The sequence below is a fragment of the Carassius gibelio genome, chromosome B1 (genome assembly GCF_023724105.1).
Source record: "Carassius gibelio isolate Cgi1373 ecotype wild population from Czech Republic chromosome B1, carGib1.2-hapl.c, whole genome shotgun sequence".
In the NCBI taxonomy this organism is placed as follows: Eukaryota; Metazoa; Chordata; class Actinopteri; order Cypriniformes; family Cyprinidae; genus Carassius; species Carassius gibelio.
Genome location: NC_068396.1, coordinates 26,838,903 through 26,866,073, shown reverse-complemented (window position 1 = coordinate 26,866,073; position 27,171 = coordinate 26,838,903). Strand labels below are relative to the sequence as shown.

Here is a 27,171-nt window from a genome sequence, read left to right as displayed (position 1 = left end):
ATCTCAAATATGGCAGAGCAGCGTGTTTATGTCTTTTATCTGCTCTGACCGGTGGGTGTTTTGGAGTCAGCCTGGTGTGGATGTGTCTTGGGAAATCGCTAGATTGTTGCATTTGCCTCAGGGTTAAACCACTCTGTAATCTCTCAGCCATGCAGAAGATATACGGAAAGAGTCCTGTAGTGCACACACACACAAACTGCACTGCCGTGTGTGGCAAAACTAAAATGCCTAAAAGCACAAGGCCAAAAACAACCAATACACAAGGCTCTTGAAGGATAGTGGTGAACACTTCTTGTGCGTGTACTGAAAGCATGTTTGTGTCTGGTCAGGTTTTACCTACATAGTAGAGACCAAATGTCCAAATTGAATAAAACCTAAATTCTTGCCCGAATTCATGATAGAATTTTAATTTAAGTTCAAACTACAGCATTACTTTAAATGAATTAATGTCTGAACGTATTGGTGTGAACACCAGTTTTCAAGATTTTATATTTTCCTAGTGAAATTGTCTCGGTCTCCATCTGACATTGAGCATGACTACTTTGCATCACAAACAAATTACACTGTTTTTTTTTTTTTAAATCTTCATCTTCTCATGCAATTTCCCCATAGCATACCCATTGTAGGGTTGCTCTTTTAACAAGGTTCTGATCCGTGAGTGAGACATCACCGTCCATCTGTTGTGTGTGTGCGTCTGTGCATGGGCCGTATCAAGCCATTTGGTGCTCTGAGGGAAGGAAGGAGCAGCGTGGGTTTGCCTGGAGTCTGCTGTCCCTAAATTGATATCATAAACTCGACAGGTCTTCCTCATGAATCAGACGAGAGAACTGAAATTGCTGTTCCTTCATTATGGCACAAATAGCATCATTCATCTGAGTCAGTTATTAAGATGCTAATTAAACAAGTGGCATATATGATGTTCTTTTTAAGCTTCTATTCATCAAGGAATTCTGAAAAAAAAAAAGTATAACAATTTTCACAAAAATTGTGGACAACTGTTTTCATGATTGATAATAATAAAAAAACATTTCTTGAGCAGAAAATGAGCATATTAGAATGATTTCTGAAGGATTGTGTGACAATGAAGACTGAACATTTTCAAATTTTGAAAATTAATTTCAAAAACCTTAAAAAAAAAAAACTTAAAAACAAAAATCTTAAATGTTTGTGTACTGTATATACGCTTCATAAATATTTGGAAAATCTCTTTTTTTTATCAAATTAAACTTAATTTCATTATATGCTGATTAATTAATAAATATATTAATAAATACCAAATGATCAATACATTCTACTATAATTAAATATATAGGTCATATCACTATAGAAATTACAAAGTGTGTTTTTATAAGTTGAATATATTGATTGTTTTATTTCATGTGATTGAATATAAAGCAGCATTATGGTCTTTTTTTTTTTTTTTTTTTTTTTTTAATTTGTCTGAGGGAAGCTTAGGGGACACACATCTTTAGACATTGCTTCCATTTTCTGCATCCCTATTTTTAGCTCCAAATGAAAAGCCCAAATATGTATTTATTATATAAAGTAAGGGGTGCAGAAACATCAAGAAGCCATGCAATATGATAAAGAAACCACTCTCATCTTCAAAGACCCTCTGAAGTTTCTTCCATGTCTTTATTTTTGCTGTCAGTTTGCGTGAAACTTCTTTTTAGCCTTTGCGTATTATCTTACAAATAGCTTTTGATATCTCTGCCACAGCCAGCCATGCATTACACATTCCTACTTTGTAAGAAGTAATAATGTGTCCCAGCTTCATCTCTAGTGGGTCGTTTGCTCTTCAGTCCACAGTCAAATAGAAAAGTCTGTCATTGCAGTCAGTTGCCTGCAGCAGAGCCTAGAGTCACTAGTGACTGCAGGAGCAAAGTATCTCTTTAAGTCTCAGAGTTGGCTTTTGAACTGTAACATCTGGAGAGTGACTAAATGTCTGGCTGGAATCCCCAGTGGAAATTTGGTCCCTGCTAAGCCATGGAGGAGAACATTCCTTACCCATAATCCCATGCGAACGCCCTAACTGTTGCCTGAGTTTAGTGGTTTCTCTTGTAATGGTTATTTAAACAAATGCCCATGCAATTTTTGAGCAAGTAATATTCTGAATGCTACTATTTGTGTCTTTTAAAATTAAGTTGCATAATTATTGAAGATAAAAAGGAATCAGGAATAATGCATTTACATGTCTAAAGTGAGTCACAGATTCCTCAGATCATTTTCTTTAAATTGACGTCAAAAATGAGTATGTCAAAGCTCCTTATTTCTGTATAATATAACATATATACAAGTATGTATGTTACATACAGTATAGTTGCATTTGATTTGACAGCCACTGTAACCTAGATGTATTAATAAAATATATACAGCTATACAGATACTGAGTTTTTAAAATAACCACCACAAGCCCACCTCCACCCATCCTTTTGGTCATATGTATGTGCATAATAAAAAGTGCATGGCACCCCTAAAAATGTTGGTTTAGTGTTGAGTAGTCTGAGCGCAGAGCTGAGAAGAATCTTTTGAGCAGTGTTTTGATTAAAAACAATCTAGAGCCACTCTCACATGTGCAATTAAGGAAATAACCCATTACTCATCCAGGCCTAAAAAATAATATCTTTGCAAATGATCAATCTTTCTTCCTACAAAGTGAGTTAGCAGAGTGTCTTATTTCTTAATTAGTGGGTGTGTGTTTGTGTGCATTGTAGGAAGTCTGTCTCGACAGATCTGATCATATTTCCTGGTTAACTCCGACTGTTCTTTCAATACAAACCCTGTGTCTTAAAGCAACTGGTGGTTCTTAACCCAGAAGATGTGTTGGACATCTGTTGTGATTGGCACATGGAATGCAACAACACATATAACTGTGCATAGTAGTTAAGGCAAAATAAATAGGCATTATTATAAAAAAATAGATGAAAATGTTTCCAATACCTTTTGTTGATGCAGATTTCTCATTTACTAGAAATGAGACACATCAGACAGATACTATGCTAACGTGCAACAAACAATGTTATTTTTTTAATATTTGTTGTATTTAGGGCTTGGCTGTATGTTTTTATACCACGAAATGTAAATATATTGGTATTGTAGTATAGGTATTTTTTAGTGCTGGGCAATCATTAATCGCAAAATAAAAGTTTGTGTTTATATAATATATGGCTGTACATAGATGGTGTAAATTCATTATTTACAGTATTTATAAAGACTCACATACAGTATATATTTTGAAAATATTTACATATTTTTTGTGTTCTTCGTGAACAGCGCATCAGGACGAGGGAAGTCCGTGTCCCAGGGTTCAGGAGGTTACGACAGTGACAGTGTGGACCTCCATGCTCTGGAGGACTGCCCTGATGCTCAGTACTACCACGTCCAGTGCCGACTCGGGGAAGGAGGTGGAGGAGGAGGAGGAGGAGGAGGATATGAAAGAGCGGCTGCCTCCAGGAACTGGGGTCTCCGCAAACAGGCCATCCAGAACTGGCAGCGCCGGCCGTACCGGAACAGCACGGAGGGAGAGGAGGGCGACGTGTCTGACGTAGGATCCCGCACCACTGAGTCCGAGGCTGAGATGTGGGAGCAGGACAGGAGAGCAGAGAGCCAGCACGGGGGAAACCGAGGAGGATACAGACCAGCTACAGGTGCGTCATTGACCTGCGTGGGCAGGACGAGAAGAATTTGCCCTGGGGTTTATTTCTTTTTTTCTAAATGTTGGTGGAAGAACATGGTTCATTTCCCAGGGAACACAATTCCAAAGGCCTAAATATGTAAATGTGATTTTTGGCTTGTCACTCATTTCAAATATAATCTGGGGCAGCTCTGTAGCACATGCTGCTATGGTTGCAAGTTTCATATCGCAGACTGCAAGTTTGTGAGTTAACAGTTTGTCGACCAGTTTGTCAGGCCCGAGGCCATAGTACCCACTCTCCAAATAATGATGGCATAGTCAGGTCAGAGGACCAGGACGCCGGCTGAGGAAAATTAGGTCACATGAATGCAACTGCAACTCACAAGGATCACAGGCCAGAGAGCAGTAGAGAGAGTGTGTCATAAAGCCATGAGTAAAGAGAACCGTTGTCCACCTACTGACTCGAGGTCATTGTGGGAAGAGCGGAATGAGTAACCAATAGTGCACTATAAGCTTTTATAAATAATCATACCGTATACACAGTGTGACTTGAGGCCATGATGTCTCTACTGTATACAGTTCATTTAAATTTATTAAGGCTCATTGTCATCTCTCTTTGTTCAGCTGTCAGATTATGTGGCAGCAGCAGGCCTGCTCACATCTTATTGAAAAAAGTTAAAGGGAATTTATCAAATATATTCAAGATTTCTTCCTATCATACAGTAGCCAACATGAAATCCTATATTTGAATGATACATATGCCTTCCATGTCAAACAATCTCAGTGTCAGCATTAAAAAGTAGCTGTGAAGTCCACTGGAGAGATCAAGGGATTATTTAGGTGTAGACTTGTTTCTTGCAGATAAAAATGAAAGTAAAAAAAAGAAATGTTTTTATACTTATTATTGTTTTATGTTATTCTTATTATTTTATTATTGTTATCATTTATAAACTAATATAATTGAATATTTTTGATTTCACAAATTGACATATTAATATTAAATAATTATTGATGAGCATTAATTAAATAATTATCACCATGACATATTTTTTTATTTGTATATATTAATTCATTAAACATCTAAAATTGTGTAATAATTAAATAAATCAAGACATGTTTCTATATGTGATGAAGTTGCCTGCATACACTTATGTCTAGACTTGTTTAGATATGAATGTAATTTTATTTTAAATACTGTTTTATTATTTAATGGATTATTTTATAAAATATCTGTACACATATGAATATTTTTTTTTTTATGCTGATAAAATGTAACACTTTTATTCAACAATTAAACTGTGTATTTGTATTTAAAAATAATTAATATCATATAAATATATATATATATAAAATTATTATTATTATATATATTTTTTTTGAGCCTGTTTGACTCAGAGCTTTCAGCAGATTTTGCTTTTAAAAATTGTCTCATAAAATATGAATACTGCCAACACCTGTTCATTTAGTCTCCATCTCATTGGATCTTCAGCAAATCGTGTATGACTCAAGAGACCTAGAGTCTGTCAGACTGGAGCCTGAGATAGAAATAGCCTGCTGATTGCATGATTTGGAGGATGTTCAGATCCTGTAGGAGGCAGTGAGAAGACAGCTGCACTTTTTGTTGTACTGAGGCGCCACCATATGGACATGTACAGTAATGCGTACAGTAAAAGGAAAAGTTTGCACAAAAATGAATTCACCCATGTTCAGTGTGAGTTCAGTGTGTTGAAAGTCTTCTCTTTTCCATGCAGGAAAATTTAATTGTGACCACAGCTGTCAAAAGCAAGTCTTCCTTTATCCCTTTTTGTGTCGACAGGTCATTCTGAAGGGGGATACAAGCCTTGTCGCCCCTCCAAAGTCAACGAGGTGATAAGTCCTGAGGTGCTGAAGATACGTGCCGCTCTCTTCTGTATCTTTACCTACCTGGATATGAAGACACTCCTGCGTGCGGCCGAGGTGTGCCGGGATTGGAAGTTTGTGGCTCGTCACCCGGCGGTGTGGACCAGAGTCCTGCTGGAGAACGCTCGCATCTCTTCAAAGGTTTTAACACCATTCACACTAACACTCTTACAGTAATACTCTAAAGTGCCATATAATATATGAAAACTAATATATATATATATATATATACAGTATTGTTCAAAATAATAGCAGTACAATGTGACTAACCAGAATAATCAAGGTTTTTCGTATATTTTTTTATTGCTACGTGGCAAACAAGTTACCAGTAGGTTCAGTAGATTCTCAGAAAACAAATGAGACCCAGAATTCATGATATGCACGCTCTTAAGGCTGTGCAATTGGGCAATTAGTTGAATTAGTTGAAAGGGGTGTGTTCAAAAAAATAGCAGTGTGGCATTCAATCACTGAGGTCATCAATTTTGTGAAGAAACAGGTGTGAATCAGGTGGCCCCTATTTAAGGATGAAGCCAACACTTGTTGAACATGCATTTGAAAGCTGAGGAAAATGGGTCGTTCAAGACATTGTTCAGAAGAACAGCGTACTTTGATTAAAAAGTTGATTAGAGAGGGGAAAACCTATAAAGAGGTGCAAAAAATGATAGGCTGTTCAGCTAAAATGATCTCCAATGCCTTAAAATGGAGAGCAAAACCAGAGAGACGTGGAAGAAAACGGAAGACAACCATCAAAATGGATAGAAGAATAACCAGAATGGCAAAGGCTCAGCCAATGATCACCTCCAGGATGATCAAAGACAGTCTGGAGTTACCTGTAAGTACTGTGACAGTTAGAAGACGTCTGTGTGAAGCTAATCTATTTTCAAGAATCCCCCGCAAAGTCCCTCTGTTAAAAAAAAGGCATGTGCAGAAGAGGTTACAATTTGCCAAAGAACACATCAACTGGCCTAAAGAGAAATGGAGGAACATTTTGTGGACTGATGAGAGTAAAATTGTTCTTTTTGGGTCCAAGGGCCACAGGCAGTTTGTGAGACGACCCCCAAACTCTGAATTCAAGCCACAGTACACAGTGAAGACAGTGAAGCATGGAGGTGCAAGCATCATGATATGGGCATGTTTCTCCTACTATGGTGTTGGGCCTATTTATCGCATACCAGGGATCATGGATCAGTTTGCATATGTTAAAATACTTGAAGAGGTCATGTTGCCCTATGCTGAAGAGGACATGCCCTTGAAATGGTTGTTTCAACAAGACAATGACCCAAAACACACTAGTAAACGGGCAAAGTCTTGGTTCCAAACCAACAAAATTAATGTTATGGAGTGGCCAGCCCAATCTCCAGACCTTAATCCAACTGAGAACTTGTGGGGTGATATCAAAAATGCTGTTTCTGAAGCAAAACCAAGAAATGTGAATGAATTGTGGAATGTTGTTAAAGAATCATGGAGTGGAATAACAGCTGAGAGGTGCCACAAGTTGGTTGACTCCATGCCACACAGATGTCAAGCAGTTTTAAAAAACTGTGGTCATAGAACTAAATATTAGTTTAGTGATTCACAGGATTGCTAAATCCCAGAAAAAAAAAAATGTTTGTACAAAATAGTTTTGAGTTTGTACAGTCAAAGGTAGACACTGCTATTTTTTTGAACACACCCCTTTCAACTAATTGCCCAATTGCACAGCCTTAAGAGCGAGCATATCATGAATGCTGGGTCTTGTTTGTTTTCTGACAATCTACTGAACCTACTGGTAACTTGTTTGCCACGTAGCAATAAAAAATATACTAAAAACCTTGATTATTCTGGTTAGTCACATTGTACTGCTATTATTTTGAACAATACTGTATATATATGAAACTTTTTAAAATATAAAATTGTTTTTTAAAGTTAGTACATATCACCAGGCATTTGGCACAAACATAAGTATAGTGAAATATTGTGGTGACTGTATAATAATAATATTAGTGATCCACCATATTCAATGTCAACTTTAAAATTTGTATACTAAATAGATATTTATGATGTATATATGTATGATGGCAAGAGGAAAATGTGCTGCATTGTAGGAGTGACCCAAAAGACATTTAACAGATCTGAATGAGATGTAAAAAAAAAGTGTTGCATAAATTATCCACTGCCCACGTATTTTGCAACTGCTAATAGTCCTGAACAAGGCCAAGCTTTCTAACTCAGTCTCTCACTGTTGGTTTAGTTCCTGTGCACTCTGGCTCAGTGGTGCACACAGACGCATTCCCTCATCCTCCAGAATCTCAAACCCCGGCAGAGAGGCAAAAAAGAGACAAAGGAGGAATATCTGAAGAGCACACGGTAACACGGTCTCCCACTGCGCCTGCTGTTAACTGTACCATACTGACCCTGCTGTTTGTGTGGTTACTGCCTTCCCACAGCTTCACGCACCTCCTCCTCTTCTCATCGCTCTTTTATTACCTTCTGCACTCTTCCCTGATCTCCTCATCACTCTTTCACACCAAACAGATACACACTCACTCGCTCACACAGTCTGACACTTGTGAAGTGCTTGTTCAGAGATCCAGCGTGAGAAGAGAACAGAATGAGCAGCCTGTTAATTGCTCTGCTAAACCACCTCAACCAGAGTGCCAGTTGAAAACCTCATCAAGAGTTTGTCAGGGGGGTTTTACATGACAAACATACAATTTGCATTTTTGGTGGATTTAACCCTGAAAGTGCGTCATATTTTAATGTTAGAATATCCTGTCTGAGAAATTTCATTAAACATATATGTTATGCATATGCATGCAATTGACATTTATTAGACATAAATAAACATACATACATATATGGGTTAGATATAGGGCCAGGTTTACTAAACAGGGCAAATTAACAGATAACTAAACAGCGCGATTCCAAAACAGCGTCAATGGGCGTGCACATTTCTGTGGGTGATTTACTGACAATGCACAAATTAAAGAACACAGACGCATTATATAGATATATTGGCATATATCGACCAATGCAATATACTGAGAACAGCGCAAATGAATCTAGTCGTAAATAAGCAGAGTTGATGCTGATCAGGTGTGGCTGATCTACTTAAGAGACAATTGCAAAATAGTTTAAGACATGCTTTTTTGGGAAGGGTGTTAAATAATGGTGGAAATACTAGTAATCTGATGAGTGCAAACATTTGTAAATCATGTTGCGTATTTTAATACTCTCCTCCAATAAATTTTGCATCTGAAAGGGAAACTCCTACAAATGTATAGTTCAGTCATGAAACTCTAGATGGCGCAGGCTGACTGGTATTATAGCAACTGATGATATTTACAGTGTTAAACCTGGCACTTTCCTCTGAAACCCTCCACCTTCCCCAGCTCCACCTGTATAGATCTGCTACGGGTTATTTTATATGCTATTTGTGCAGTATGTCTTAAATACATTACACATTTACATTAACATTGTCTTTACCATTACCATGCTAAAATCTTCAGAGAGTTGTCATGATTGAAATGCATATTTAATAAGCAACCCTTTCACTGTGCATCTTAAGTAAATCCTGACAGTACTATTTTAATGGCAAAAGACAGTCTGCGCTTGTGCTGGCCAAGTGACGTTAATATATAAAATAGTTCAAATTTCTTAAAAATGTACATGTTACTTTTTCATATATATTATGAAGCAAAAACATATGTACTTACTGTGTATTACATTTGCTTCATAACTTTATTAAGCCATCTGGTCAATGTAGTCCTAATCTAAACTGACCTGTTAATAGCTTCTCTTTCTTTTGTGTTTAGTGGCTGTCTCGAGGAGGGTCTGGAGGCTTTGTTGAAAGCGACTGGCAGTAATCTGCTCATCCTGAAGGTGTCTCATTGTCCGAATCTATTGACCGATCGCTCTCTGTGGTTGGCGAGCTGTTATTGCAGGGCTCTACAGGCTGTCACATACAGGTCGGTCCACAAGGGAGCACTATTTGGTCTTTTTTTGTCCATATATCCTTTTATCACATAGCTTAGTGGTGTACTTGACTCTGACTGGGCGGTTACAGCATTTTACAGGCGGATATTATTGTATAATGACTCCTAAACTGTATTAATAAGCACTGTCCCCAGGAAACCAATTTATTACATGGCTTTAATGATAGTAATATCAACTCTAATTAAATTTTCATATCTATTTAATTATTAATTCAGTAAGCAATCATGTAATGAGTTGGATGATGTATGGTTTAAGGATGAAAACATATTTTTGTACATTGACTAAAGAGCTGTTAGATATAATTTAGCATTTAGAAAATGAGATGGACGGAAACATTTTATTTCATTTTATTTGCCTTTCTCATAAAACTCGCATACATAAGCATTTAAATATAATGACTCCCAAACTGTATTAATGGCCACTGTGCTAGAAAAGCAATTTACTAAATTGCCTTAATGAAGATAATATCAACTCTAATTAATTTTTTCATGTATATTTAATTATTTATTTTGTAAGCAGTAATAAGTTGTAACATGTATCTATTAAGTATGCAAACATCCTTTTGGCCTTCATACATCTTTATGTTACATAATGATTAGAACACTAGTATTTTCACCAGCAAAAAAAAAAAAATGTTTAAATGAATGCTAAAAAATGTAAACTGATATTTCCTATGGACACACTACAGCAAAAGATATAAATAACTGCCATTTTTTAGCTCATGAAAAGTCTATTGTTGTAATAATTTTGACCACTACTGTATATAAGCAAAAAAAAGAAGCTTTTTTAAATTATTATTATGTCCAAGGGTAGTACAGGTCAGAGTAGAAAAAAAAAACATATTGATCATCAGTGCATTTGGTTGCTTAGTTTTCATTGCTCGGCCATAACAAGGTTTTTTTAAAGGCAGAGAGAGAATGTTTCTCAGATGTTTTTGATTCTGATGTTGTCTTAGGAGTGCGACAGACCCTGTTGGACAGGAAGTTATCTGGGCATTGGGAGCTGGTTGCAGAGACATCATCTCACTACAGGTGGCACCTTTGCATCCATGGTAGGATTGAAATACACTTACTTGTTTCATAGGCAGTTGTAGAATGTTGTTTATACTTGGCTTGATAGCTTAAATATTTTATAAATTTAAATGCATCATCATCTTTCTTTTTTGAGCATTTGTCTTGATATTGGAGAAATTGGAATCTATTTTTAATTTTCTATTGGAATCGAAAGTTTAATGTAAATAATTGAAAATGTAAATTGTCTTTCTGCAGTCAGCAGCCAGCACGCTTCAGTAACAGGTGCCTGCAGACCATTGGCCGATGCTGGCCACACCTCCGAGCGCTGGGTGTGGGCGGAGCTGGCTGTGGCATACAGGGATTGGCTTCTTTGGGTTAGTGAATGTAAACTAGTGTTTGCGGTATCACTTTAGTATAGGGACCAATTCTCACTATTAACTAGTTGCTTGTTAGAATGCCTATTATTAACATATTGGCTATTTATTAGTACTTATAAAGCACATATTTTACATGAACATATTCTACATCCTTAACCTACCCAATACCTAAACCTGGCAACTACCTTAATAACTATTATTAGGCAAGCAATTCTGAGTTTACTGAGGCAAAAGTTGCAGTTAATGGGTAACATTAACCTTAAAATAGAAATAGACTTTTATATTGTTACAAAAATGTCTATTTTAAATAAGTGCTGTTCTTTTGCAGATTCTTTTTTTTTTCTCAAATTTAAAATGTAATACTTTCTATATTTTACTATTAAGCAACTGTTTTCAGCAATGATAATGAGAAATGTTTCTTAAGCAGCAAATCAGTATATTAGAATGATTTCTAAAGGATCATGTGACACTGAAGACTGAAGTAATGATGCTGAAAATTCAGCTTTGTCATTAATTATGTAAAGAAATTACATATAGGAAAATGTTTTTTCTTTAATATTTTATTATTGTTGTATTATTTGATCTGTTTTTACTTTACTTTTCTCTCAAAGGCAGTACCTATGTGCTTTGGATATTGACACAAAAATAATTATTTATTTAAATGATGTTACTCAATCACTATCCATACAGCTGTTCTCAGATCAGCATCGCAAGGGAACATCACTCAAACCTTTTGCCAATGTAGCAAAGAGTGTAACTTGTTATTCACATTAAAAACTGGGACAAGGAGACATAGGAAATGACACTTTTAACATGCTGCTGTGAGTAACAACGGTGCACAATTTTCTATAAATACATTATAAATAGCAGAGGAGACATTTTCTACTCCGCTTGTTATTTATCCTACTTTGCTGTAGCATCCTCATTTAGATTTGATGGTTTTAACCTTTCTGAAGCACAAGACTGCAGTTAGCTGTGTACAAATCATCTGAGCTGTACATAGACCACTTACAAAATCTGTTTTGTTCAAGACTAATGCAGCTGTACCAGTGTGCCAGTAGACTGTTTGTGTGTATGTATTTTCAGCGAGGAACTGCATGAGGCTCCAGGTTCTAGAGTTGGACCACGTCAGTGAGATCAATCAGGAAGTGGCTGCTGAGATGTGTCGAGAGGGACTGAAGGGTCTGGAGATGCTGGTGCTCACCTCCACTCCTGTTACTCCTAAAGCTCTGCTTCACTTCAACAGTGAGATCCTGATCATTATTATTGTTCAGTATTTCAATGAATAGGTATTCAGTTTGTACATCTAAACCAAGTATCAACCAGTGGAAGCCTGATTTCAAAGGCAGAGACGTTGAACCATGGTTTATTAAAATATATAACTTAATTTAATCATATTTAATTCTCAATAATGCATGATTTATTTTCTAGTACCGTATTTGTAATTCTCAATAATGCATGATTTATTTTCTAGTACCGTATTTTTTATACTCAGTATAAGTCTCATTCCAAAAATACGTCATGATACTATAATCGCACTGGACTATAAGTCGCATTTATTTAGAACCAAGAGAAAACATTACCGTCTACAGCCACGAGAGGGCGCTCTATGTTGCAGCATAGAGCGCCCTCTGGCGGGTGTAGACGGTAATGTTTTCTCTTGGTTCATTTCTCTCAGTTCATGTCTAATTAATTTTGATAAATAAATCGCACCTTACTATAAGTCGCAGGACCAGCCAAACTATGAAAAAAAGTGTGACTTATAGTCCGGAAAATACGGTAATTACATAATTAAATTCTTAATAAATGATTGCATTTTTAAGAATAAGCATTTAATGAATTGCAAGAAACTAAGGGATATTCTCCTGTGTTTGCAGTTGATTTTAAATAATAGTGTCCTAACGTGTTGAAAAATAAGTTTGATTAAACATATCTTTTGGTTTGGAGCTATGAATGATGTGAAATACGCCCCCACACTTCCTGTAAAATTGATCACTGCCCTCACTCTCTTACTCACAGGTGTGTGCCGTAACCTGAAGTCTATTGTAGTCCAGATCGGTATAGAAGATTACTTTGAAGACCCTAACAGTCCCGAGGCCAGAAAACTCTTTGATGAAATGGTGAACAAGCTGCAGGTATGGAATCATTGCCATAGATATGTTTTTTAGACATCTGAGGCCATCAAAAGATTTGACCCATCCATATCCGTTTATCCACTGCCAGACTAAAATTACCAGCAAGAGCTGTTCGCTAGTAATTTAGTTTTAGGCCATGGGGTTTCCTGTGTCTGAGACGGCGATAAAGATGAGTAAGTGAAAGCAGAAGAACCTCTCACAGCTGCTGTGTCGAGGAGCCATGAGTCAAATGCAAGTGATTCATCTCATCCATTTGCTTTCTTTGAGGACTCAGGAAGCTGCCTCTTCTCTGTTCTGACTCTAGATGAGCTGGGAGAGGAAGTGGAAGTGGGATTACACCCACCCACGTAAAAACTCAACCTAAAGTTACTTGCAGGATGTCTTACACAAGCTGTGCTGAAATGGGCTGCTGTAGATGACATTGCTCATCATATATCATTTTCTATAAGAGGCTCAAAAATATTTTGTACAGAAGCTGCCCACGGTTTATTTCCACCATCAGTGTGGAAAGCAAATTATAGTGTCCTCAAATGTCAAGATCTATATCGTCTTAGTGATTTGGCTCCTCCATGTGGCTCTGCTCATGAAAGTTTGTTTCATTTTGTAGAAAGCAAAATACGCTTTAATCACATTACAGAACCCATCGAAATACAAGCGTAGATTACCAGGAGCTATTTGAAAATGTTAGATTATGTAACTTTAATGCTGCATTGCCAGGCATTCTTCCATTTCGTATTCAGAGATACTTATACAAGTACATAACAAAATAAGGAATTTGTCGTAAGAGTCAAGTAAAGCAGAATTTGCCAGGCGTTTTTGTCATTAGAAATGTTTAATGTCCTTTAAATTACAGTTTCAGAATTGGATTTGAATTTATGTAGCAATAGAATGCAGAATTGTAATTAGAATTTTAAGATATACTATGGAATGTTGATCTCTGTTTTGCCAACAATGGTTGAAACATAGAATTCAGTTTTAGTGTAGTATTATTTATATACTATTATAGCGTTTATTCATATTTTAAATCAGCCTTTATATTTTCCAATCTTTAGTTTATTTTACATTTTAGTAATTGTGCTACTGTATATGCTTTTTTCATTTTTATATATATTTTTAATATTTTATGTTTTAATTAAATGAATATGCAGCTTCATTTATGTTAAAGTTTTAGTAATTTTAGTACTTAGGGAAAAAAGTGAAAATTAGAAATGTTTCCTCACTAATTAACCATAATAATTAGATTTACGTTTAGCATTTAATGTTCATATTTTATTTCAGCAATATTTCAGTTACCAAAAACAATTAGTTTTAGTTCACAATAACAACAGTTATGTTGTTCTTGATCATTTGTGCTTCACCAGAGCAGAGATTAATGTAATCCTGAAATGAGACCTTCCAAATCAGACCTGACCTCACTGTTGCATTTGATTAACAAAAATAAATAAATTGTACTTATAATAAAAAAAATACTGTACATATAATATACACCTGTTCCTTTATATGCTTTCTGTCTTCTCCTCTCAGGCACTCAAAAAAAGACCTGGTTTCTCCAAAATCCTCCATGTGAAGGCTGATGGCTTGTGCTAACTCTGCTGTGTTTGAGGCCAGAGCCACGTAAAGGTTCACTGAATACTTCAACCTAATCGATTCATTCTCTCCTCGAAGAAACGAGAAAGAATCTATCACTTCCGCTTCAGTTTGAACTCTAAACACCAGTCTACCACACCAAGACGGGCACATCTGTTAGCTTTGATATGACGCAACCAAATAGAGGAGACGATATGAAACAAACTCTACGAGAAGGCATAATTACTCGCCATGGATGCCGTTCCAACAGTCACCCAATTACAGACTAAGGCTGTGTCTCCTGCTTGCCAAACGCACTAAACTTTTAATAAGATCTCAGAGAACATGACGTCTCTCTTCAGAGCACAGACCTGCAGGAGGGAGCAGTCTCATGTTCCTATAAAATCAACGTGAAATACAAACAGCACAAATTTAAAATGCACATGGGTAAGTTAGTAATGTTTGAAGTTTGACGCATTCGTTCATTAGTCGTCACTTAAGGGCCAGCCATATTACTAGGACAGCTATCAACATAACGTAATCACCAGCTTCAGACATGGCTTAGAGAGACTATATTTAGGGGAAGCCACGTCTCCACAGAAGTTACTTTTACCTGCAGTTATCTTGTGTCCTTAAGCGCAAGTTGAAACCGAATGAAGAAGCTGTTTGTGTCCGTCCCTCCAGTCCTTTAACCAAATTCCCGAGGCAAGGGATTGTTTCTCGTCATTGGATCTGTTGTTCCACACAGATTTGCAATTCCTTCTCCATAATGTGCCATCCATAGCTTCGACATTTTGTTTTTAGGGTTGAATTTTAGTCATACCCAATGTGCCATTAGTCTAAAAGGTGTTAAGTCATACCATACAAGGTGTGCACTTTCCTAAAGATAGAGACAAGCTCATGGTGCTGTCAGTCCAGTGTAATCCTACTGTTTCACCTCTCTTCCATCACTTACTGTTCTGTAGAACTCAGGCTGGTGCAGCTGAAGGCATCATTTCTCCATCTGCTCTGCTGATTTCAGATGCTACTTTCCATGTTCTAAAGGTAGACGCCGCTGAATGGAGAATCCGGATTCTGGGTTCTGAATGTACTCTCTGAACAGTTGAAGAGAAGGGATAAAAACAAATATATACAGTTGTTACATTAGGTTCTTTACAGAATCTAACTTTGCTTCTAAAATGTGTAGGTTAGGGTTTTTGCTTTGTTTAGTTTTTTGTTGGAAATATGAAATATGTTAACAGGAGCCATATTAGGCCATGTCAGACTACAAAATTAAAAACTGATTCAATATTTATAGCCTCGATTTGTCAAGGCCAGTATTGCGAGTTATTTTTTTTCTTTTGTTTTTAAATGAAAAAAGGTTATTTATGGTAAATTTTGGTGCAGTAGATGGTATGACATGTCAGGTTTTGCGTTCTGTTGGTTTACTCTAGAAACAAGTGTTTTAGCTGGAAGTCGGTCATACAAAGAAACTAGAATATGCCATTCTCGTCAAGTTTCTTTTTAAAAAAACATGCTGATGCAATAATACAGATGCAAGTACTGGTCTTGACCTCTCTCAGTGATGTGCCGTTACCCATCAGGCATTGCTGCTCCCCTTGGCCAGTCTCTGAGCTGAAATCACACAGTCCAAATTCTCTACTCTTTTAAGTGCTTTAGTCAAGGCGAGCAACGTTCTACTTCCTGTCTTAAAACACATTAAGGGGCTTGATTTAGCATGAGAGGAGTATTCACACGACGAACTGCCTGAGTTTACTTTAGGATGGCTGTTTAAAATGAGACATTGTGGACCAGAATGGAAACTGCAAAACCATCTTCAAGAAGGAACATGCAGAAGTGGGATAGGGCAACCTACTTCACCCACAACCCCACACAATGACTTTTGGAGTGGACTGGCACTCTTGCCATCTGAAGACTTTAAACAAAACAAAACAACCACAAAAAAACTGTATGTATATGTTGTTTCTATAGGAAGGAATTACAAACTGTGTAAATATCTGAAAAGCAACCTAAAGAAAGCGATAACCTGAAGCATTGACCGGATCTCCGTGGGTTCCCGTGTGGTGGCCGTACTGACCAGATGACTTTCAGCGTTCAAAGCTATTTGCAGTATGCTGTGTATGATAGAAGCTTTATATTGAATGTGTATCAGAGTCCTATAGAGATGGAAATAATTTGAAGACAGAGTACAGTTTATTTCAACTATTTATTTCTATAAAAAGAGATGTCTATGATGATGGCATGTTTGTGCTAAAGCATTCGATATATATCATGTTGCCTTTTCAACTGTTCTGCTGTAGATGTTATTAGATTATTAGATCTGAGTGCTCTGGATTATTGCTTGCTGCCTTTCATTTTTAGACTGAGCAACCGTTGCACCATCATTATGATAAAAAAGTAACTGCTAATGTTTAGTATTAAGCCGTTGGTGTTCTATTTTGTTTAATGTAGAGCCTTTTTGAAGAATCGGACATATGTAATGCACTTTTATTTTATCAGAGCACTTCCAGTACTCTGTGATGGTTGGTTTCGTATAATTAATGTGCAATTCCTTTTTTCCTACGCTTTGCACCGGAAGACTATCAGCTTTCCGTTCCTCACGTGAACAGTCCGTTTAATAGTTTTTTATGAAGCCCTCGCCGTGGTCATATTTAATGCATAGCATTAACCTGCAACATAAAAATAAATAGCTACATAAATATATAAATATAATGGCTTGGTTATGTCAAAACGTTTTTTAATCACGTTTTATTTTTTTTATTTTTTTTATACTTGATTTGCTTTAAAGTAAATGTTGAAAGTGACAGTGTGCCGGGTAATAGTGTGTGGACCGAGCACTTTGAATATTACATTTTATTTGACTAAAAATGGATTAAAAGAGTACTGTATTTTCTGGACTATAAGTCACACTTTTTTTCATAGTTTGGCTGGTCCTGCGACTTATAGTCAGGTGCGACTTATTTATCAAAATTAATTTGACATGAACCGAGAGAAATGAACTATGAGACATGAACCAAGAGAAAACATTACCGTCTACAGCCACGAGAGGGCGCTCTATGCTGCTCAGTGCTCCTGTAGTCTACACTGAAGACATAGAGCGCCCTCTCGTGGCTGTAGACGGTAATGTTTTCTCTTAGTTCTTGGTTCTAAATAAATGAGACTTATGTTTTTTGGACTGATGCGACTTATACTCAGGTGTGACTTATAGTCCGAAAAATACGGTATGTGACCAACCCAAACCCTGGAACTGAATTAATCTGACCAGATTATAAATAACTGACTTTGATTGGAACTTGGAACGGAAGAAAAAAAAAGGGAACAATCCCAGAATGCCACTTTAGCAGAGAACCTGAAGCACTCAGAAAGATAAACAGAACTTTTCTTAAGCAGAAGCATTGTTTTTGTACCACTAACCAGAACTTCTTGAAACAATCAGTTGTAGTGGTGTTCGCTAATGTTAGGTGCCAGATGTTGTGACAATTCATGTGTACTGTAGCTGTAATTGTAACCATCAAAGCAATTACCTATTGTTGAAAAGACAAATCTACAAACAGATGATTCATTAAGAGTGGATTATCAGCTTTTTTTATTTTTATTTGATTACATTTTGTAGCTTCGACATGGTGTAAAATAGAAACATCGTTCACAATCTTAACAGCCGTAATCAAACTCCACAGCCCTGGAATGATTAATGTATACATATAACAATGTATACATCTCAATGCCTTTCATTTATCTATTTTGTTTTAATTATTTCTGCTACTCTATCCATACATATGGCATTCAGTCCTTGATTTTAGTCTTCAGCTTTGTGCCGTGATGTTATTTAGTCATGACACTTGGCTTGTCATTACCTCTTCGCTCTCATTTGAATGATTGTATTTTATGCCCACCTGTCTGAACTGCTTTCATGCATTACCTCAAACATCTTCTGGCAACAAGTTGAATTGTGTTGCTTTTCTTTTATACCAACAGATTGCATTGACGTTATTTAATGAATGCCCTGCACATTCTCTGCCGTTGCACAAAAAGGCAATTCCTCACCCCAAGTTATTTATTGGAAAATGTTCATGATTAAACTCTTTTTCTTGCTTGTGGGAACAACTACAGACCTTTTTTTTTTTTCTACTTTTTTCATTTGTTGTATTGTTGTGGCCTGCTTATTAACATTCCTTATTGTCTGTTTGACCGGTTATCCCAGTTTGCGAAAAGTTTAAATGTTTGATGGAATCGTTTACATTCCAAAATCTCATGCCATTTTGTTCCAGGCATATTCTATGAGTTATAATAAAAATCTGATACATGTACTCATATTGTGTGAAGAGATCTTTGTATATTACATGAACCCCTTTAGATTACATATGGGAATGAAAAAAAAAAAAAAAAAAAAAAAACGTATTTACAGTGTATTTACTTATTTTGCACCAAATGGTTAAAAGTTTTGGTAACACTTTAGTATAGCAAATAAGGGGTTAATTGAGGCAAAAGTCAAAGTTAATGGTTAGTTAATAATGAGAATTGGACCCTAAAATGAAGTGTGACCAAAGTTTCAAATGAAGTCACTACAAAAACAGAAAAAAAATACACAAATTAATACTATTACCCAATATGGAAGCAAGATTAACTAAACCAAGAGCAATATACAATTTAGGATAAAGGTAGTTCCTTATTAGCTATTCAATACTAAATAAAAATATCCTCACTGAGAACTACTTGCTAACTATGTCCAATTAATAAAGAATAACTAATTATTTTTCACAGCAGTAACATTTCTAAAAAGTAAACTGTCTTTAATTTTATTTATTTTCATAACATGATCATAAAATTAATTCTTCAGAAGGTTTCCCTTCAACTGGGTTCTTTGTGAAAACTAATTTGTGAGTATTATATCCCCTTAATACAAGTAAACCCTTTAGTAATTACCCAAACATCACCTTGTCATCCCGCAGGAACCACAATGATCTGCACCAAACATGTTAACCCCTCACTAACTACTCAAGTGTTACCTTGTCAACCCACTTGAGTATTAGTGAAAGGTTAAGTGTTTAGCATGTTAACTTGTTTTTCACTTTAAAACAATGGTCCAGATAATTTGTCATAAATTCGCTACTATGTACTTATTGCTTAGTTAATCTTTCTTCCAAATTAGTCAGTGCTATTAAGTTCGGTGTTGTACTAGCTATTACTTCCCGCATTTGTTAACAAGAGACTATTATTCTAAAATGTTATATCATAAATGGTTTCTTCTCTGGGAGAAGTATAAATGTAGGCTGAATAAAATGGAATGGGAGGTGAAGTACGTCCTCAGGCAGCATCATTAGGGTGCTTTTATTATATTTGGACCAAATCATTGTCAACAAATGTTTCTTATTAAAAACACATCTGCCGTGCACTGTTTTTGCAGAGGGCTGGTCATTGTTTATAGTGCATTGTTGTGTTTACACGTATTTAGTTGTCCAAATGCGAGTAATTTTCACTTTACATTGATTTTATTTTTCAGTAAGTCCTACCATTGATTTCATTGATGTCCGCCAGAGGTCAGTAGAGCACTCTGTAGTGGCTTGTGCATTCCAGTGCGTCTTTTTGAATTGCTTAATTAGGTAAATGATTCCAGGTTTATAGTTACACATACACTAGGTATAGGCTATACATAACTGTTTATTTGTAAAAAATTGTTTTATTATATATTTATTTGTGTATATTATAGACAAGCTCTTTCTCTCCTGTCGCCTTATCACCAGAGAATTGTGTTGTGTTTGATAAGCACGTGGTAGCAGGCGATACGTGTTGAGAGTTGGCTGATGTTAGTGGGTCAGTAGGCTGGAGGACAGAGTAAATATGTAGAGTAAAGGTTACTGGCCTTTCAGATAAAGATTGAACTCGATTTGGTAACTAGATGTTTACATTTTCAGAGTCAAATGTGAGGGATGCATAAGGCAAAGGTGTTGTTGGGTAAGTAGGCCTGTTTCGCGGTTGGGAATATGAGAGATCTAGCAAAAATCGAATTGAATTATTTTCTTAGCACCCTATTAAATACACAAGAGAATGAGCAGGTATAGGCTGTTGTACATAAAGCAAATGTACGCAGAAAATTACAAGATGTTGTTAGAATGTATATCCTTGACCTCCTTTTACATTTGTGCATTGCGGGGCAAACGAAACAGACGGCGTGAGAAGTTGCTGAGAATTTTTCAAATAAAACTCTGAAGATGGAAGATGCACACGTTGTTTGTATAGTGACAGATCTGAGACCTTATGTGTGCTGAAATCCATCATTACGAAAGGATAGTCTTCAGAGAGTGTGTAGCGCTGAAATAAATTGCTATCAAAATACACCACATAGGTTCTTGAGAGAAATGAGTTACAATTCAAGTGAGTCATCATTTTAATTAAAAGCAAAAAAATTTAATCAGTCCCAAATTAACGCATGCAAATTGTCCAAAGGGGGAAAAAAGTAGGTTGAGTAAGATGCAATGCCTGCTTAAAGAGCCCATAAATCTTCCTGTCATAGATGTCTTAGATGTCTTTAAGAAGTACGATTTAAAATGTATATAAAACTGACATCTAAATTTTTTTTCACATGAAAGTAAATTTTTCTACGTCAAATTTATTCTGTTTATTAATGTACAGTATATAAATGTTTCTAAATATAACAAGCATTTTTGTCTATAACTACTCAGTAAATGTGCGCACAGTTTTGGATCCAAATGCAGGAACTGGTATTAGTTTCAATATCATTTGATTTCATTTCTTGCTTAGAGGACAATAATTATAAAAATAAATAATAAAAATTAAAAAAATTGCTCTGTAAATAGTATCTTAACTCAGCTTAGTAAAACGATCTATCCTCCATACATATTTCTTTTTTTTTCAGTTTGAAGAAAGAAAACCAATATTCTTTATTTCAAAAACTTGGCAACTTTATTTACAATTCAAGTCAGTCACATGCAACATATTTTAATGAATATACAGTAACACAAAATTAGCAAAAAAAAAAAAAAAAGAAAAGAAGGAAAAAAAGCATCTTTGCATTTTTTTATTTTCTTCAAAATGTTGATTAAATATACAAAAATATAGTTTACAAATACTGTACAGAAAATATTCTGCTGCAGAATTCTTACTTTTACAAACATGTTTGTGAGATTCACAAACATTAGCAGTGTTAAAACAAGAAGGGGAGGGCTCATGTTTACATCTGTGAGGTCACAATAGTGGGTGGAGCAAGAGAAGGAGGCAAAAGAGTGGTGCAATGTACAATTGTCATGATGGTTCATAATGACTTATGAATGGGGTAGCTGATACATTGGCAGTTCCGTTTTGATTGAAATTACAAAAAAAACAGATATTAAGTAATGACCATCAGAAAACATTAGTTTGGATATATTGAGACAAAATGTAACCTAACACTCCAGTATAAACACGCTAATTTGACCTCCAGTTTTCTAGATGTCTTTTCAAACTGATCGTGGATTTTTAAATGGCTTTTAACAATCTCCACAAAGCCTAAATCTGCATTAGCACTAACGTAGAGCTGTTAGTACTACTGAAATGTTACGGGTTTTAAACATAAGCACACAATAAATTATCTTTTTTTTTGCCCCATTTCAACGGAGAGGCACTGAAAAGTACAAATATGAAAAAGTGCAGTAATGTAATTCTTGATTTTAGACACATTCAACTACTTTCACATTATATTGACACAGTTGAACCACAGCTCTCTATATGCATACATAGGTGATCAGAGTGACACTTTTAAGACCTGCTGTGTTACAAATGCCGCAGAGATGAAGGAGAGATCCTAATTTAGGACTCGACCATATTTGTCCATAATAAGGAATTACAAGTCTAAATGAAACCCTCAGTGTTTTACATTTTCTTAAGACAGTACCAGAGCAAACACACAACAACAACAACAAAAATCCAAAAGAAATGTCTTTTCATTAAAATTAAATAAGCCCAACTCAATTCACATCTCAATCTAGCCTTTCAAAAAACCATGAAGAGACATTGCAGATTGTGGTGGGGAGTTTGCTTGGCAATAAATGGGTAGTAAACCATTCAATCAGCGCTTAAAACCAAACCAGTGCTGATTTAGTTTAGGTTTAAATAAAACATAACTTGCTTCAGATTATTTTACTTGGCATTAAAATAAAGTTGACACATCTGGCGTCGTTTGTGGAGTTGTGGCCAGTCCGTGTATGTAATATCATACATATTTCCCTTCTCGAGTGGCTTAACGTGGAGGGCTCAGAGACCCAGCCGGACCCTATGGCAGGTTGGTGGAATGACCCTGCAAACTAGCTGTATAGCAGAGCAGGAAAGAGCCAGAGCTTCTATTATACTACAGAGAATAAAGAAGCGTCTTTCCTGCTGACTGAATGCACCTGCTGGTCATTGATCTTGATGGCTGAGGATTCGGTGTTGTGCTGGACTGATTCATTGAAAGAGGCTGGAATGATACTATTGTAGAGTAAATTGTGTATGCGACTTCAGGTCAAATCGCTGTTTGTTTCTGTGGCCTGTTCGATTTGACTCACTAGTGTGACATTGCATTTATTAATATTTCTTGGAGACAGATCTGGGGTTTTATGCTAAGTATATTTTCAGAAAGCTATGCAGCACAATATGAGAGCTGGTACGAACACACACAGACGCACACCCACATTGGCTGTTTTGAATAGAGCCACAGCTTCATGCGAGATATGTAATAACATATGAAAATATAATATAGCTCAACAGTAGGCCTACCTGGGGCATAAAGCCCCAGATCTATGCAATAATTCATAAAAAGACTAAATATACTTTGGGACATTTTGTTCATTTTAAATTTGGTTAAAACCCCTACTTTAATTTGCATTTTATTTCCATTAGTTCTATAAACACTAAAACTCTCTAGATGATAAACAAACGGAAAAGAGACTCTCTGGATGGGAAAAATGAAGCCAGACAATAATACTTTAACTATGAAGACTTTGTGAAAACAGAAGGGGTTTAGAGCAGTACGTGTGGGCCAGCATAATAGGAGTTGCATCTAAAAAGTAAATGTATTATATATATATATATATATATATATATATATATATATATATATATATATATATATATATATAATTATAGAATAGAAAGTTTGAGAGAAAAAAATAAGTATCAGACCACCTGGTGTTTTTATTTTTTTGCTTTTGCTTTAGCCTTTTTGTTATCTTCAAATGCTCATCGAACACGGCCTTGAACTAGAATGTACTGGTGTGTGTGTGTGTGTGTGTGTGTGTTTGTGTGTATTTAATCCAGCCCTCAGTTGAAAAGCATTTCAAATATAAAGAAGTCCAAAGATCAAATACTGCTGGGTCACATCCTCGCCTTAATAAGACAAACTCTGCATTCACATTTGTTTTGGCCACCAGCTAAATGTCACTGCGAACCGTATCTATCGATACCGAGCGCCAATACAAAAACTCTCAAACAAACATATACACACTGGAGAGCTGCTATCCCTTTAATATACAGTATAAACCTAACACTCTCTAATGAAGATAATACCAATGGTTTGCTCTGTGGCTCTAAAAAAGTTTGAAATCATAAAATTTAAAACAAGATCTTGCTACTATCATAACTAGGTTTGGGTTTTGTGTAAAGTGCTTTAAAAAAAAAAACTTTAGTTAAAAAAGTTGTTTCTGTTTTTTTTTTTTTTTTTTTTTAATGTTATTTTTTTAGTCCTTGTCTTTTATTTGCCTATCACTGGTGTCCTAAAAAAAGTGCTTTGGTGTGGAACAGTTACTTTAATCATGGCTTGGCCAAGTAAACTCAATTCTTCGTCATTGTCCCACAGGACAAAAAAAAAAAAAGCTAAACCAAAATAAGATGAGTAAATCATCTATTATTGTAATTTGGAAAAAGATAATAATCCTTTGTAAAGCCACCAAGGCAGGACATGAACATATGCAGGTCAAAGGTCACCGTGGCTCCGGGCACAAATCCTGCGCTCTGTCCTTGGATGAGAGCGTGTACCTGTACATGAGGGAGTGTGAAGGTAGTGGTGGTCACATTTTTAGGAGGAACAATGAGGGGCTACACCAGGTTCTCCACTCCGGGCAGAGGCTGCTGCGTTGGGGGCACAGATTCGGACATGCTCTGCTGCTGCGCCAGCTGCAAGACGGGCATGTTGCACAGCGGGCAAACCTTCCTCACCTCCAGCCATTTAATAAGGCACCTGAGACAGATACAAAGAGGTTTAGAAGATGAAAGGCCAACTAGATAATAATCTGCCCCAAATTTCTCATATCAAGGTAGAGTATCCCACTACAAAGAGACTCCGCTAACCCAAACCACCAATAACGCTCCTGATAGCAAGTCTAAAGTGATCTCATGTGATGATCGGGGCTGGCTCTGTGTCTTCTCCTCGCAGGAAGCCCATGTGGAATGTGAGACTGAATCTCGAGTTAGTCTGAGTGAGATGTTGCTATCTCTGCACTGATGAATAATTCACAGTAAGCACCATGCTATTTTAGGCTGTGTTGGTCCCATCAAGTAAACAAACAGATCTATGATACAGAAGTCCCCATTTAACCACGTGAACAGTTGGGATGTAGGAGCAGTGATAAAATTATTTATTTATAGATTTAATAATATTTTTATTTACAATTTAATCATACCGATTTAAAAAAAAAATCCTAAACTTCCCTGCATTTCAATAACAACCCATTATAATCAGTATGCATTAATAATAACAATATTTTAGAAATTTCTTCATTTTACAATTATTATATAATTCCAGTCATTATTTATATTTACAGTTTTAATCATATTTTTATTTCACAATTGACTCTTGCTAATTGAGAAAAACCTCTCTGTATCTGAATAACAGTCCATTATAATCAATATGTATTCAAACAACATTTTATCCATTTCATCATGTGTTATAATTATTTTATAATTTCAATTATTATTTATATTTATAATTTTAATAGCATTTTTATGTCACATTTGACTAAAATTAAGAAAAACCTCACTGTAAAGACCTATTATAATCAATATGGATCCAAACAACAATAATAATTTATACAAATAATAATTTTAATGATTATTTTATAATTTTTATAATCATTTATATCCACAGTTTTTATATTTCTATTTCACAGGCAAGTTTTTTTGTCCTTTATGAGTAGTCCAAATCTATTTCTTTTAAGTATCATTTTATATCTTCTAAGGAATCATGGGATGAAAGTGACAGAAGAATTTAAGGGGGATTTTCCACAGGCGTGTCCTGCAGTTCATATTTCATAGTAGAGCGTGACATGAAAATGATATGTATCAAGTGATTTAGTGTCGCATTATATAATATTTCCATGTAGTTTATTTGGGGCCTAATTTCATAGCACACATTGTGGCCATACTGGACTGATTCTAAAATAATACACATTTTTATATGAATAAACATACAAATAAAAATGTATTCATTAAATCATTAACTGCTCTCATTTTACCAGTTTACCATTTAATATTTGACTTCACTTCAGTGACCCATTTAAGCTATAAAGATTGGCTGAATTCCCATAGAAGCAAACTACAATGTTGAAATGTTTAAAAAGAGCAGTTCCCCACCCCTCTGATAAGTGTCCAAGCATTGCTCTGACATTTACTTTGGCCTTTACTCTGAAGTACAGCCCAGTGCAAATGTTTCAGGCACATTTCAACTAGATCAGTGGCAGAAGAACCCATGCAACACTGCAGATTTGCATTACATTTTAGGTTTTAAGTGTGCACTTTATGTAATCTATGCCGCTAGCAAAATCTGGATTTCTAAAACAATCAGTTTTTTCTGTCTGCCACTGTTCATCAAACAGGTGGTCCAACCTCAAACCCTGGTGTTATTTTTGGCCCAGGTGGGTCGCTCAAATAAACAGAGGGCAAAACTTTTTTTGGTGCTACTAGCGGTGCAGAAATGTTCCTCTTTTTAGAAAACAACATATGCCAGGATACTCACTTTCTGTGAAAGGCATGTTTACACGGGCAGATTCCCAGCTCATCTTTCTGCTTGAATTCCTCCAAACACACAGCACAAATCTAGGGATAGAAAACAATATATTCCAGTGAACACACAGATAAAATGTTTAAATCGAAACATTTTTGCCATCAAAGATGAAACCTGTTCCATTGAATACAAACAGCAAGTTATTACAAGAAATGGATGATATCACCTTCAGAAATCAGTGAGACTGGAAGATATGTTGTAATGCAGTATTCATGCAGAACTTTAAGATCGACGTGCCTGAGAACATTTCTTTTAGGCTTTTCCATCTTAAGCCACGAAATAGACTATACTCGAGAAGTTTCCTTTTCATCAGTGGAAGCGCAGCATTTTTTGACTGCTGCCTAACATGTCTAGACCTAGTGCTGTTTGAGGCGAGTCAAACACGTTGATGAACGATCTGGCTCACATCAGAGAGTGGAATTCTGTGAACATTTGGACTTAATTAAATGCTGATGTAATCTGGAGGTTGGCAAAAGACTCTGGTACTGGCTATTCCACAGAAGGCTGAGGGCTAACAACAGCTAGTTCCTTTGAAAGAGTAGCT

At 36.0% G+C, this 27,171-nt stretch overlaps 2 protein-coding genes across 4 annotated transcripts in view; one reads left to right on the top strand and one right to left on the bottom strand.

Moving 5' to 3' along the window:
• The window catches only part of LOC127949249 (F-box only protein 41-like), a 42,215-nt gene extending 24,558 nt beyond the window's left edge, over window positions 1-17,657 (top strand). For both annotated transcript variants that reach the window (XM_052546298.1, XM_052546297.1), the window contains exons 5-13: window positions 3,274-3,647; window positions 5,451-5,674; window positions 7,764-7,879; window positions 9,328-9,480; window positions 10,464-10,559; window positions 10,777-10,895; window positions 11,985-12,143; window positions 12,918-13,033; window positions 14,558-17,657. In XM_052546298.1, the coding sequence (XP_052402258.1) occupies window positions 3,274-3,647; window positions 5,451-5,674; window positions 7,764-7,879; window positions 9,328-9,480; window positions 10,464-10,559; window positions 10,777-10,895; window positions 11,985-12,143; window positions 12,918-13,033; window positions 14,558-14,620 (1,420 nt within the window). In that variant the 3' untranslated portion in view covers window positions 14,621-17,657. The remainder of the gene's footprint in view (window positions 1-3,273; window positions 3,648-5,450; window positions 5,675-7,763; window positions 7,880-9,327; window positions 9,481-10,463; window positions 10,560-10,776; window positions 10,896-11,984; window positions 12,144-12,917; window positions 13,034-14,557) is intronic.
• A 3,965-nt stretch (window positions 17,658-21,622) lies between these two features.
• The window catches only part of LOC127949256 (RING finger protein 24), a 30,844-nt gene continuing 25,295 nt past the window's right edge, over window positions 21,623-27,171 (bottom strand). For both annotated transcript variants that reach the window (XM_052546304.1, XM_052546305.1), the window contains 2 exons: window positions 26,580-26,659; window positions 21,623-24,806 (listed from right to left, as the gene is read on the bottom strand). In XM_052546304.1, coding sequence (XP_052402264.1) covers window positions 24,665-24,806; window positions 26,580-26,659 — 222 coding nt within the window. In that variant the 3' untranslated portion in view covers window positions 21,623-24,664. The remainder of the gene's footprint in view (window positions 24,807-26,579; window positions 26,660-27,171) is intronic.